Source organism: Phalaenopsis equestris, unplaced genomic scaffold (assembly GCF_001263595.1).
Source record: "Phalaenopsis equestris unplaced genomic scaffold, ASM126359v1 Scaffold000606, whole genome shotgun sequence".
NCBI classification, from domain to species: Eukaryota; Viridiplantae; Streptophyta; class Magnoliopsida; order Asparagales; family Orchidaceae; genus Phalaenopsis; species Phalaenopsis equestris.
The window spans coordinates 4,582-16,370 of NW_018165046.1; the positions used below are offsets into that span (position 1 = coordinate 4,582).

The 11,789-nt window shown below is 36.5% G+C and overlaps 1 protein-coding gene across 1 annotated transcript in view; it reads left to right on the forward strand.

Annotated features, from left to right (window-relative positions):
• Positions 1-1,780: 1,780 nt before the first annotated feature.
• Positions 1,781-11,789, forward strand: part of LOC110029802 (kanadaptin-like) — a gene marked incomplete at its 5' end in the record, with an annotated part of 30,285 nt that continues 20,276 nt past the window's right edge. The window contains 2 exon segments of the mRNA XM_020732252.1: positions 1,781-1,857; positions 2,239-2,294. Of these exon segments, the coding sequence (XP_020587911.1) occupies positions 1,781-1,857; positions 2,239-2,294 (133 nt within the window).

Here is an 11,789-nt window from a genome sequence, read left to right on the forward strand (position 1 = left end):
TCCTCAGCTCAATTTGACGTGTCACTGTTGTGGCTATGAACGTCCTCATTGGATTGTCTCTTCTCAAAGATGACTTGTCTTTGTTGAAGTTGAAAGATTTCTCGTTGCATATCCTCCATACAATGCTTCTGCAAGCCTCTTTGCAGATTTCTCTTTGGCGGCAGGATGTCTCATTCTTTTGATAGAAGTTTTGACGGAAAAGAAGAAGAATATGATTTAAGGATTTTGTGGTAGATGTTGAGTTGAATTTTGGTTGGAGGCAGGAATGTTGTATTTTGGAAGTTTTAGGTTTTGGGCCTAGGAATTAAGGTAGAAACAGTTTGGGTGTAGTGAGGATTTTTTTTTTTAGAAAATTTGAATTTTGGGTAGAAAAATAGATTCCTGAAAATCTAGGGTTTGCTTGTCCCTGATTTCAGATAACACCGTTCTAGGCCTTCGAGAAATTATATGGGAAGCGGAATAGTGAGAAATGAACTATGAAAGCTTGACAAGTGTTTGGAGGGGGAGATGAGATAAAACCTTCTGTTGGACAACAGTCGGAGGAGTTCAGCGGCTGTCCGAATTGAGAATAGCGGCCTAACAACGAAACAAGGAGACACGAATGTCGAGGGGATCCACCACCTATTCTTGGGCAAGCTAAAGGCTAGGAGTTCAGCGGCTGTCCGAATTGAGAATAGCGGCCAAACAACGAAACAAGAAGGCACGAATGTCGAGGGGATCCACCACCTATTCCTGGGCAAGCTAAAGACACACCACTTGCTAAAGGAATATGCTGCAACACTCAGAGAGCAGAAATCAGAGAGTTTCTCCAAATACATAAACTTAGATAATTGAAGTCTCAAAACTCTATTACAACATATATAAAAGTCCCCTCGTAGCAAATACCTAATTAGAAATTAGGAAAATAGGCAAGAACCAAAAAGGAAGAAATAAAGGAATGAAACTTGATAAATAAATAAAGGAATAAAAATAAAAAAAGAAAAATTAATAATATTCTCGTCGGGCCAGGCACAAGCGATTGGAGGCCGGGTACTGCAGAACCTGGAAATCACAGAAACATGGGGTTTGCAGTATGCCTGTGGGACACTCCTGCGTCAGCCAGTAAGCTAGAAGTAGAGGTATAGGATACAGTGGAGTGGTGAAGGAACTAACAATTCACATAAATAAGCACTAAAGGCCGGTGAAGAATGATCAAGGAAAAGAAGGGAGTAAGATTGGGGATGCTGGAGGTGCTTTACTTAAACGAGGTTGCCTTCAAACAGGAGGTTGTGTTGAGGTGCTTTCAGAGGTGTGGTTAAGGAGGCTGGGCGTTCATATCTAAGACAGTTCATCACTTGTTCTTTCATGTTGGCATAGGGTTTTTTTTGTCTTTGATTTTCACAATTTCAATCTTCCTCTTTGTTTGGATAATGTACTTTAATTTACTGCAGTTATACTATGACTACATTTGCGTTTACCTTTATTTGGGACACCGTGCATACACACTTCACTTATGCACGTGTATTACTGTTTGCATGTTTGTATTGTTGTATAGATATGACACAATTTGGTTTATATTTGGCATCGTATGTTCCTTAATAACAGGAACTTTCAATTTGATACAAAATCCACTTATTGATTTTAAAAATCATCTAAGTTAACTTGAGTTATTTTTACTTGGCTTGATTTTTGAATTAAGTTTCTTAGTGAAATTTATTTGTAGAGATTTAAACTTTACACATATTTTGTATCTAGAGTATCTAAGTGTAGAAGACTCATTTTGTACTTTATGTTATTGCAGTTTTGCAGTTTAAAAAGGGTGACACATTTGTTTATGACCTTGATAGCACACATGGAACTTTTATTAACAAGAAACAGGTGATACATTTGATGAGTTCTACCACTGCTAAATAGTCGTTGTATATAAATGTTAGATTATCAGTCAAAACTAATGCTTTCTCAACCGTTATTGGCAGCTTTGTTATTTCCTCTTTATAATGCGTGTTTTAAATATCACTCTACCTTTGGCAATTCTGTATGAGAGTTCATCTGAAGCAGCTAATGACATGTATGATGGCTTACTTGTGAATGTAGATTTCAAGCAGAACAATCAAATATGTTCTATATGCATGATTCCTGTCTTTGTTCATTTAAATAATATTGAAAGCATTTGCATTATAAATTTGAGAGCTTGTGGATAAATTTTTTCATTGTTGCTGATCTTGATTTCTGCTCCTATGTTGGCTTTTCATTTGTTAGATCAAGGGAAAGGTGTACACAGAAATTCACGTGGGCGATGTACTTCGATTTGGCCAGTAAGTTGATTTATTATTTAAAATATAATTAATCTATGGCTTTGTCGACTACTTATGTTTTTCAATCCACTTCCATCATCATCTTCTCAAACAATAATGCTTCTTTTTTGTTAATAGTAATTTATTTTCTATTATTTGCACAAAATCAATATGAGTATAGCATTATCTGTAATGATTGCCTTAATAATTCTTCTATTATGATAATCTTTTTTATCATTATCATCTGTGTGATACACATCACTAGCCAAGAGAAAAAGTCTGGAAGGATATGCTTTCACTCTTGAGTTCTTCGTTGTCAACAAAGAAATGATGCCTGCTTGCTCTAAAGCTCATTTGTCTTCAGGAGAAACCGTAATACTTAATTCAATTATGAGAGCCGAAAATGATTTGGTTCAGCTTGAGTAGGAGGGGTTTTCCGTTTTCTTGTGGTCCCTCTAACTTCCCGATTCCTAAGCCTAGGATCTTGAAAATAGTTGAATTGAGTCTGAATTTGCAAAAAATGTTTGAAATTTTTGCATTGGTATATCTTGAATGGAAGATGACACGTTGATTTGTAAAACTGGGTCGCTGGAAGTCTTTCCACTTATAATAGAGTGCATTTGGCTGGTAAAGCCTCCATCTGTTTTTAGCATTACCTGATAGAATTTCTTGATTTAATAGCAGTGTGGGCGGCATACTTCTGTCATACCGCTCAGCTTAGACCGTAATATCTTTTAAGCATCTGACATTCATTCATATACAATTTTGTACAAATATACATATTTATGCTTTCAACATGAGAGCAATATTTAGATTTAATATCCCCGAGTATCTTTTTGTCATACCAAAACTCTAATCAAACTATTATTGTACAAATATACATATTTATGCTTTCAACATGAGCGCAATATTTAGATTTAATATCCCCGAATGTCTTTTTGTCATACCAAAACTCTAATCAAACTATTAAGTAAATGTCATGCATTCTTTGCTGCAATAAACCATTGAACATTTATTTTCGTCGCCCAAAGTACACAAGTTATGATATTAGTATGTGCGGAGGTACAGTGGGACACTGGGCCCGTGCCCCCACTGACTCGGCCCAATAAATTAAATTTAATATAAATTTTCCACTGATTTGCCCGAATAAATTAAATTTAATATAAATCCTCCGTACATTTGTTGGCTGAAACATTTACAAAATCCTTATTCAAGCTATGGAGATTCTATTCAATTCTGATTCCTTTATTGAAAAAATGACTTATTGGACCTTAACAAATCAGAATAATATATTTGAAATCAGAAATATTTTTTTAATATTTAAAAACCATCAAGTAAATAATGTAATTACACTTTTCTAGCCCGCAAGCTCACGTGGCGCTCTGGATGGTCAACAGGTTTAGCTATGCTTTTCAATTTTAAGAGCAATTTTAATATGATATTTTCTGATGGTGGACTAAAGGTAAACACTAACCTCTCTCACGAGAAAGCTTCACATTAAACAATAGGCGCATTTACATACATACCATCCAATTTCTATGTATTTACATATCTAACACTTAAACTCTTTTTTTTTACATTTATATCACCAAATCTTTCATATCACATCAAAATACAAATAATTTTGTTTTTTTAAAATTGAAATATTACTTTTCATGCATATATAAGTGACATTTATGTTAGTTATCAAATGAACTAAAAAAGCTTTGGAATTTTTATGGTGAGCTAGCTCGATCCTAAACAATACATCAAACGTTGCTAGCAATGCTTTTGTATTTTTGTATTTTTGTATTTTTGAATTTTTTATACTTTATGTATGTAAATCATCCTAAACATCAAACGTTGCTAGCAATGCTTTTGTATTTTTGAATTTTTTATACTTTAATTTTATTTTTTTTAAAGTATCTTTGCATTAAATAGTGCTATATTTTTTTAAAAGAAATTATTGCGAATTTAATTTTTTTTTAAGTTAATAATGTAAAAATGTTTTAATTTTAATTTAGTTTTCATGTTATTATGTCTAAAAAATGAAAAAATTGTAGTATTGATAATAAAATAATTATAAAACTGTTTCAAGTAATATTCTTTTTTATTTTTATTTCTTTTAGCATGTTTTTATTATTTTTATATTAAAAATAAAAAAATGATAAAATTGTCAATATCAACCCTAAGTCTGGATAAAAAAGATTAAGGCTAATTTTGAAATTATTTATTTGTGCCCTCGTTGAAAAAATTTTCTGGCATCATCCGTGGATGTTATTATTGTGATTCTCAAGACCTAACATTTATTAGCAGCAGGGTTGTGCAAACTTGTTTGATTCCGAATGCGTCATGATTCAACTCATTTAATGTAACTGATGCAGGGTTGTGCAAACTTGTTTGATTCCGAATGCGTAATGATTCAGATTCAACTCATTTAATGTAACTGAGACTTAGTTTACTTTTTTGTTTCAGGTGGTTAGGTTTTTATCTGTTTTGCTCAATCTATCACCTTTAGCTCTCTCTTCTTTTTCTTCCCCTCATTCACCCCCCTCTTGCGGCCTATGAGGCATAACAAAAGAAATAAGTCTAATACATAATTCAAATTCCCAGAAACTGTAATCACCATGTGTGTTAATCATAATTGGATTTATTCGTAAAATTAAGCATTGGTTGACTAACATGTTGTTAAATCAATTACAATTATAGTTTGGATACATGAGGACCAATATTAATATTTTTGTACAAATAAATAGCAACAATATCACAAATGTACATTTTTCATAAGTTCGACAATGATTTAATTCCTTTCACATTAATTTATTTACATCAAATTCTTTTTTATTGTCTATCATCTTGTATTGTACTTTAGGCTTAGAATGTGTTATGTATGATTGTATTGCTTTTTGGACATCATAAAGTTGTGAGTTTTAAAGCCACACTATGTAATATAAACTTAGCCTGAAGGCTATATTGTAAAGTTCAATAAAGCCCAGGTGAAACTCAGTTTTATCGCTCTGAGGATCTTTTTGCTCAATATGGTACCCTTTTGCCGCTCATGTACGTGTATTGAAACATATTATTGCTAGCCTATTCTTCTATAACATGATATTTTTTTTAGCTTCACATTTTTTCCATTGAACATTTATTAAGCATGTGATTTATTTTTAAGTTATACAGAACAGCTGTATCTACACATGAGTAATTTGCAGATACTAGATACATTCATTTTAAAGTGTCTCGAATTAACAAGATATTTGTGTAACCATGATATATTTAATTAAAGGTTTGTATTATCCAAGTTTATGTGTAGTTATTTACACATAGGTATTAAGCTATAAGTATGCATTCTACAAGATGAAGGATTTCTACTGCATTGTACCAATTAATCTGATTTACATGTAAATGAGCATGCAAATAACTAAAGAAGATTTGTTTTATATATTAGAATTTGTATATCTTGCCCCACTAACGATCGATCTTCACTAACTGAACACGAAATTTCTCATTTTTTGTAGACAGTCTCAAAATTATTTCTCCTCGTACAAGCAATGAGGTCTACCAATCCAATTTGAGATTGATTAGTTAAAGAAAATACTAAAAACTTGATTTTTAAATAAAAAAATCTAGCTTTCTCACCTAACTTCTTTCCTTCCCTTATTTAACTGCGTGTGCAAATATCAGATTTTCACTACTGCTGCTATGGGATAATAACTAAGCTACATTATTGTTAAAAACATTTGTAATTTAATTTAAAGATTTAATTAACTTATATAAGCTAAAATTCTAGTACATGTGCGCATGCGCGCGCGCATGTACTCGTGCGCCTGAGCACGCACCCGCCCCCTCGCGCACGCACCCGCCGTTGGGAGGGAATAGTACATGTGCGCATGCGCGCGCGCATGTACTCGTGCACCTGAGCACACACCCGCCCCCTCGCGCACACACCGACCCGCACACGCACGCACCCGCCGCTGTGGGAGGGATTGGTGTGTGTAGATGATGGGAGAGTTGATCGGCATGGGCACTTTTGGGAGTGTTGACCTCATTTTTAGTGAGGTCTTAGTCTCCTACTCTTAGAACCTAGGATCTAGCTTTAGGAGTTCTTATTGACCATCCTAGCGGAGTAGCAATGGAACCCACCTCCCGTAGAACTTCAAGCCACTTCTTGACTCATTTTTGTGAAGAACTCGCATGAGTGGTTCAAAACACTCAACTTCTAGTTGCAAGGGCTAAGGACCAATATGTAGAGGGCCCGAAAATGAAGTTCCTGTAAGATCAAACAGCCTTAGGTGAACCCTTTGTGACTCGATTACTCGTGAACGCCGCAATTCACGCACTCATTGCACCACACACGACTTTGACTTGAATCGACTCGCCCGTCTGCGAACATGTCCGGACGACCTCGGACGCGTCCGGAACGTCGACTTTAGCTAGGAAGGACACCCATATTGCTAAGGTTAGCCACACACACAAATGTCACGAAAATCGATGCATTTTTTTTAGCGGGCACAGGCCCGAGCTCAACCTAAGTTCAACTCGGGCTCGACTTGGGCCTGGTTCAATTCGAGCTGAACATGGGTTAGGCACCATCTCATCTGAATTTGAAATTCAAATTTCAAAATTCAAACATAATATTCATTTCTGGTATTAATTGAAAATAGTTTTGTGTTATTAATTTCCAATTAAGCCGCATTCAGCAAACGAAACTATTCAATTCCCCGCCAAAGCTCTCGAGTAATGGCTCACTAATCTTCGGCTATACAAATTAGCCCCGGATCTTCCCCGTAGAGGATTGTAGAGGATTCCGAATTCGCCCATCCCCCGCTCCCTCTGCTCGATCCTGTCTCCCGCTCCAAAGGAGCCGCAGACCCCGCTCGACGCCCTTGCCTGCTCGCCTCTTCCCTGTGTCGAAGAAGCTCGATCCCGATCTCCCGCACCCGCCTGCTCGATCCCGATTCCTACACTCGCCTGCTCGCCTCTTCCCTGCGTCGAAGAAGATCGATCCCGATCTCTTCCCGATCTCCCGCACCGAAGCCGAAGAAGCTCTGCTCCTCCCCCGCAGACCCCGCTTGCTTCTCCTTCCCCGATCGAACAACTGTTCGAAAAAGCTTTGCTCGCCTCCCTCACTCGCGTACTTCTCCTCTTTGTTCCGAAGTCTACTCGCACAGGAAACCCCTCACTTCTTCCTTGCGCGACAGAAGCTTCCTCCGCTGTCCTGATCCTCTGCGAATCGATCGCAGCTCCCGATAGAAGCTCCCGCTCGCTTCTCCTCTGTGCGACGGGACTAGTGCTCAACCGAACTCCCTCATTTCTCAGCGTCGAAGCCTCGCTCATCTCTCGTCCGCGTCAAAGTCGCTCGCCTCACTCGGCTGACCCTCCCTCGCCCGCATTGGAGGTAGGAGGAACACAGAACTTCCCAGAGCTTCTGAAAAGCTTTGGAGTGCAGAACCTTAGCGATTGCAGTAACTGGGTAACAAATTCTTGTTTTGTTCCTATACTGCTCATTTTATTTATTCAATACATGCCATCTAGGAGTTAGGAAGATTTGCATACGCATCCACTCAATTCATGTGTTTTTATGTGTCTATTGCCTCAAACTTTCACATGAGTATGCATAGCACTCAAATATTTTATGTTGCAACAAGATAATGCATTTACCTATTTTTTACAATACACATAAACTTCAGTATTTGTATGTCTACTTGCTGAGTTGAAAGTTTCAGAATGACACAGATGCTGTTTTAAGTCTTATAAACTTGTAGTCTTAGAAAAAATAAAATGTTATTTTGTTTGTTCTGTATTTCTGCTGTTGGGAAGAGTTAAATGTTGTCGTATTCGAGTCATATTGTTGCTGCTTGGAAGCACTAAATAACACTGTTTTGGCTCTTCAATTTCACTGTTTTTGGAGTTTCTACAAGTGTTGTTTGGGTCCATTTAAAAAAAAAAGCTGTTTGAGGAAATTTAAGTGGTGTTTGAGGGTTATTTTGGGACGGGTTCAGACTGGTTTCGCTGCAGTTTTCAGGAGCTTTAAATGTACCCTTTTTTTTAGATAGATTTTGTCACTGTTTTGAGCTAGTTTTTCTAGCTAATTTTGTAACATTTAAAATTAATGTTTTGGGCTTACATGAGAGCTTTTTGAGAATTTTAAAATTGTTGTTTGGAGCATTTTAAATGTGGTGTTTGAGGCTTTTAAAAGTGTTGATTTGGAAACTTTAAAAGTTGCTATTTTGGACCGCTCAAAACATTGTCTTGGAGTAGATTTAAACACTCCTCTTGAGGGCCGATTTAATTACAATATTGAAAGAATTTTACATATTGATTTGGAAATTTTAAAAGTTGCTATTTTGGGTTGCTCAAAACATTGTCTTGGACTCTTGAGGGCCGCTCCTCTTGAGGGCCGATTTAATTACAATTGTTGAAAGATTTTAAACGTTTTTTAGGTTGATTCACTTGCTATTACATCTTTTGATTTGTTGGTTTTGAAAGTGGATCAACCTTTTCTTTTCGTTTGTTTTGGTAATTTTGTTAAAATGGTTAAGTCATAAAGATGGGGATTGATGATTTAATTAATTGGATGATATAAAAAGTCTTAAATCACCTTAAGCATAAGTTAAAGAATAGGCTTCCTAGAGTTATAGGAACACACTCAAGGTGAGAGTCCATCCATCTAGCCCTCAGTGTAGGCTTCTAGACTTTAGGAGCACACCCTAGGTGAGAGTTCATCCACCTAGCCCTCAGTGTGGGCTTCCTAGACTTTAGGAACACACCCTAGGTTAGAGTTCATCCACCTAGTTCTCAGTGTAGACCACCTATACTTTAGGTGCACACCCTAGGTGAGAATTCATCCACCTAACTCAATGTAGGCCTCCTAGATTTTAGGAGCATACTTTAGGTGAGAGTCCATCCACCTAATTCTCAGCATAGACTTCCTAGATTTTAGGAGCACACCTTAGGTGAACGTTCATCCACCTAATTTTCAAATAAATAACGAAATTTGACACTTGACCCTGATTCACAAACTGATCAAGACACTAGACACCAGGATGCACTGAGACGTAATTCATGCTTCCTTTATTAAATCAACAGTGAAATTCCCTCAATGACTTAATCTACAACGAAATCCAGTGCATCAGGATTTGAGCTTGAATATTACATTCAAATCTTCCTGACAATTGGGGAAATTTCTTAACGCCACATATGGATCATTGAACTAGGATAAGTCTAGGGTCTAGGTGGCGAGGACGATGACGACATTGCTTATGTGTGCTTAAACGAGGGATACGAGGTTATATTATTAGAATAGTATCTCATACCTCAAGGATCTTCAATAAGGGAGAGAGAATGACCTATGATACTATTCGCCGATTCTTGGTGGGATCGTTGCCCCCGACACTCTTAGGTTGTCAGTAGTTCTAGCACGATTAGAGTGACTAGTCTGTGGACTTTATGACTTTACAAAATATTTACAACTTTTGATTTCTATACCAATGTCTTATACCCAATCTTGATCTGTACGACGTCTGTGGACTGTACGACTTTACAAAATATTTACAACTTTTGATTTCCATACCAATGTCTTATACCCAGTCCTGATCTGTACGACTTACAAAATATTTACAAAAATAAAATAAAAATTTCTTTTGCATGATTAAAAGAACTCTGCATAAAAAAGACTTAAATAATAACTTTTGCATGAAAATCTTTCTATGAAAATTTATAAAGGTCCACGACTAGTTATTTAGATGGAGGTTAAGAACTATCTTCTGTAGATTGTTGAGTTGACAACTCTTACTCAAGGTCGGGAAGCACACAGCGAAGCACACAGCCTAAGCACACAGCCTAGCTCTGAGCCCCCACTTTTACCAATGTCTTATACCCAGTCCTGATCTGTCATATGTGGTTACAAGTTTCTTTTGCTTGTAATTTCTACTACTCATTTTTCTGACTTTCGTGTTGGGTTTTCTTGCCTCTTTTAATTTAAATCTCCTGCAAATCATACTATGCTCACAATATTAATAACGCAACAGTAGCAGATGCCCAGGTACGCTTTTACAGTTTATCTACAGCATTTTACTTTACTACATTTTACCTTTCAAACACATTTTATTTACTTATGATTTGCTTATTCTGCATGCAAAATCAAAACTGAAACAAAACAAAACCAAACTTTGACACCGAGACTGTGAAGCACAAATCACCAATCTCAAACACTTAAACCTTGAGTCGTCGCTACGAGAGGAGCTTGGAGCCAACTTTGTGGGCAACATGGCGAGGAATTCAAACCGAGCAGCAAGAGGATCTTCTTCAGCATTATCTTTTCCTAGCATAATAACAACTCATAGGACTTTGAGGTAGCTCGCCTAGCGCGACGTAAATCCTCACACTTCCTTTTTAGGCTTTTGTGCAACCATGTTGCGCGACATGAGTCCTAACTCGACTTAGGTTCCGAGATTGTTGTACGGTACGACGTAAACCCTCATATCTCTGCGGGCTATTTGCATAATCAGATATTATGCAAGTGTAAGTCCCAAATAATAAAATTGACATGATCAAACACTTAATTGAGGGCAAATGAGATCCAGTCGGTCTCATTTTTCAAAATTAAAATACACTATTTTCATAAAATTATATACCTTTTAGGTTAAATTAAATCATCTACTTTTCAAAACTATAAAAATACATTTCGAAAGCAAAAAGTTTTCCGTATTGAGCCATTCCCACTTGATTTTTCCACGTCATATCTTGAAAACCTGAACTTTGAATTTTTGAAGACTAGAACCACTGGTCATTATCGAGAGTTTTCTCAAGTGATTCCCGCACTTGAGATGTAATTAACTATAGGGGCTTGCCTATATAGGGAAACTTGGAACTCAGGTAAAATAAACCCAATTTAATCTTTTTATTAAATAGGAGAATTTGTTGGTGACATATAAAAAGTTCGCAAACCAAATGGATGTCACAAACCTCGTAAGTTTGTATGATTGGGTCCACCGCCGCATGATATACTTTTCTTTCGAGAAAGTGTATCATTTGTGGTACCGGACACGATTATACAAATTTATTGGGCAAATGAGATCCAGTCGGTCTCATTTTTCAAAATTAAAATACACTATTTTCATAAAATTATATACCTTTTAGGTTAAATTAAATCATCTACTTTTCAAAACTATAAAAATACATTTCGAAAGCAAAAAGTTTTCCGTATTGAGCCATTCCCACTTGATTTTTCCACGTCATATCTTGAAAACCTGAACTTTGAATTTTTGAAGACTAGAACCACTGGTCATTATCGAGAGTTTTCTCAAGTGATTCCCGCACTTGAGATGTAATTAACTATAGGGGCTTGCCTATATAGGGAAACTTGGAACTCAGGTAAAATAAACCCAATTTAATCTTTTTATTAAATAGGAGAATTTGTTGGTGACATATAAAAAGTTCGCAAACCAAATGGATGTCACAAACCTCGTAAGTTTGTATGATTGGGTCCACCGCCGCATGATATACCTATCTTTCGAGAAGGTGTATCATTTGTGG